General features: G+C 33.6%; 1 protein-coding gene across 1 annotated transcript; it reads right to left on the bottom strand.

Moving 5' to 3' along the window:
* Positions 1-763: 763 nt before the first annotated feature.
* Positions 764-1470, bottom strand: LOC119667833. Its single transcript, XM_038077171.1, has 2 exons — positions 1132-1470; positions 764-1065 (listed from the first exon to the last, which is right to left on the bottom strand). The coding sequence occupies exons 1-2, from the start codon at positions 1232-1234 to the stop codon at positions 947-949; spliced, it is 222 nt and encodes a 73-aa protein (XP_037933099.1). The 5' UTR covers positions 1235-1470; the 3' UTR covers positions 764-946.
* Positions 1471-3083: the final 1613 nt, after the last annotated feature.

Below are 3083 nucleotides of genomic sequence, written 5' to 3'. Positions count from 1 at the left end.
TATCGCATTTAGAGAGTAAAATCGAGTAAAATCCCTAATGCAATCAACGCTTGTATCAAATGCAATATCAGTAACAAGAAACTTGGCAAACATGACAGCTATTCACGGGTGCAACATATGTATATATGTTATATATATATATATATAACTTCAATAAAAATGGGGCTAGCTTTTATTCGAAATATGCATATTTAGGATGTTATTTTCATTTTAATCGAATCTATTATCAAATCTATATGATTAGGAGTCTTCTTATTTACTATCACTATACTACATGTTTTGGAATTTTGTTTATATAAAAAATTGACTTTGAAGCTGAAAAAAACATTCACAACTTTTAATGTGTATGTGAATGAGAATGTAGTATGTGTCGGCGTAGCAAAATAATATAGTATTTGCAATGCTGGGTAAAAATCTCTTCCAGTCTCGGCATATATTATTACCGCGTCCACAAACGAGAAGTATTAATATTTTTAATACTTCTTGAATGTAAAATTGTAATAGAATTTATACTCTTAGAAATATTTAGAAATGTTTCTCTCAGATTTAATTGATTTCAGTCTGAAAATTTATTTTTTTGGGTGCCTTATTGAATTTTTAAATGTAATTTATTTATAAGTGTATTTGCAGTACATATTTTTATCAGCTTGGGCAATTTTTTGTGTTCAATAAAACTGCGCGGTCACTGCGTATTAAAATCAAAACAATTTTTTGATCAAATACATATGCACACATTATACATAATTGCACCACCCGAATTTTATTTCAAATACTTGGAATATTGTCACATATTTTATAATTATTTCGTGTTTAAATTTTTAAAATTCTCAAATGATCAGCAATTAGATTTTCGCGCTGAAGTCTGACTCACGACTTCATCATATTTATTTTTGATATACTTTAAATTAGTGTGCAGTTTATATCAGCAACGAGAAAGTATTTGAGCTCACCCTTCAATTAGTATTGACCCGTCTTCGTTACATGTTAAACGCTGACATGGTGCATTCCCCGGATTAATGCCCAATTTCAAAGTGTCACCATGGTGTATGCATTTACCCGGGTTATCTACAATTAGGTACACAAAATAAATGAATGTAAATTGCTATATGACGTTCTTTTGCCATTAGCTACCTGGATCTGCTGGTATGAGACCTGAGTAGGCGTTGCACACCGAATCTAAAAGCATCATCGAAAAACCAAAGCAAAACAAAATGATTACGATGTTCCGGTCCATCGTGCGCAATGTTTTGAATCGTTTTGAGATCGTAAAATAACTAAAAGAAAAGCGAAGACGGCACAGTAAATAAGTGATTTTGTTCTCTTCGCGATTTTTTAAGGCGATTTGTGCTTAGAATTTTACTAATTGTTGTCGTTTCTATACGCTTTTGTCTTCTCTGTTGGAAATCGTTTCGTTAATTCCTCTTGTGCTTGTTTTCAATTTTTATTGTACATTTTGTTCTATTGTATTTACGACTATAGCCCAGGGTCGCAGAGATTATCGGTAATTTTTTATTTTATTTTCAGTTTCAACAAATGGAAATACGCTTGCCTGATACTTCAATCGCATTAATATATTATTTAAATAATGCAACACTTGTTGTGGAATGTTTTTTATTCAAATAAATAAGAAAACATTATTGTTTTGTTAATATTTTTAATGACGGTTTCAAAGATATGGTATGGTCAACTCAAGAAAGTTGAATGAAAAAACTGAATTTAATTGTATTAAGAGTCAGGCATTCAATTAAATTGTTAAATTTTATATTTCTTAGAAGTAGTGAAACCAATGCTTATGTTTAATAATGATATAACTTATGGAAGTATATATTACATTAAGTCATTAATTATATTTTTTTTATAATTATTAGTTATAACTTTTATCGGGTACAGAGAACTGCAACTAGTCATAATTTTAACACTCAGTCATAATTTTAACACTCGTAAAAGCGCAAAGCAAAATGTGTATAACATAAATATTTTTTCACACATTACTTATACTCGTGTGGCCTATTTACACTATCATGAACGTGAGATGAACTTGACGACAACATGAATAGTTCAGTTTACACTATCATGAACTGTCATGAAGCGTGATATACATTGTGACCGAAAAGTTTCCGGTCACAATGTACAAACGCAAAATTCTTAATCTTCATCAATATTTATTTTATCTCCTTCAAAATATGCTCCATGAGAAAGCATACACAATCCAAACGTTCTTCCAAATCATCAACATTTTTATTGGCGCTTTCCGGTATGGCTTTGAGTTCCCTCTGCGAATTCTGTTTTTCGTCTTCTATGGATTCAAAACGCGTTCCTCTGAGTGGTAATTTGAGTTTGGGAAACAGGAAAAAGTCACACGGTGCAAGATCAGGTGAATACGGTGGCTGTTCGATGGTATTTATTGAATGTTGGGCCTTAAAATCGTTGATAATGTTGGCTCGGTGCGAGGGAGCATTATCGTCATGAAAAATCCATGAATTATCCTTCCACAATTGAGGCCGTAGGCTCTCACGACCGATGCCTAGCTCTCGTGCTATCTCTCTAACACTCACATGAGGATTTTGGAACACGATTTCCTTTGCCTTTTCAATGTTTTCGTCGGTGGTAGAGGCCGAAGGTCGTCCAGAACGCGGCATGTCTTCGACGGTCGTACGACCGTCCTGAAAGGCTTTGTACCACTCATAAACTTGAGTTTTCGATAAAACTGATTACCCATAAGCCTTTTGTAGCATTCGCAACGATTCTGCACACGAAATTTCGTTCGAAACACAAAATTTGATGCAAACTCTTTGTTCAATATTTTTTTCCATTGTTTTTTCGCAACGCACTACTGAGGTGAACTGGTTTCAACAGCTGCCGTAACGAACTGTCTGACAGATCGCGCTCATTTTTGGCATAGTAATTAAGGAAAGTGCTGCCAAACTACATAAACTTAAAATATCGAAAAATATACAGCGCGCGAATTTTAAATGAGAACTTCCGAAAACCTTTCGGTCACAATGTATGTTTGTTTTGTGCCCAGCGTCCGGAATGCTTTCGCGTGTTTTGTTTCTCGCGGAAGCGTATTTAATTCAAACGCA

Source organism: Teleopsis dalmanni, chromosome 1, assembly GCF_002237135.1.
Source record: "Teleopsis dalmanni isolate 2A chromosome 1, ASM223713v2, whole genome shotgun sequence".
Taxonomy (NCBI): domain Eukaryota; kingdom Metazoa; phylum Arthropoda; class Insecta; order Diptera; family Diopsidae; genus Teleopsis; species Teleopsis dalmanni.
The sequence above is the reverse complement of the archived record's forward strand: the minus strand, read 5'-3'. Positions and strand labels throughout refer to the sequence as shown.

What these genes read in the sequence shown, in the direction of transcription:
- LOC119667833 (XM_038077171.1), bottom strand. Translation starts at nt 1,234, where the DNA reads ATGGACCGGAACATCGTAATCATTTTGTTTTGCTTTGGTTTTTCGATG. An exon ending in TCTCATACCAGCAGATCCAG is followed by an intron (nt 1,066 to 1,131) that starts GTAGCTAATGGC and finishes ACCTAATTGTAG; the next exon opens with ATAACCCGGGTAAATGCATA.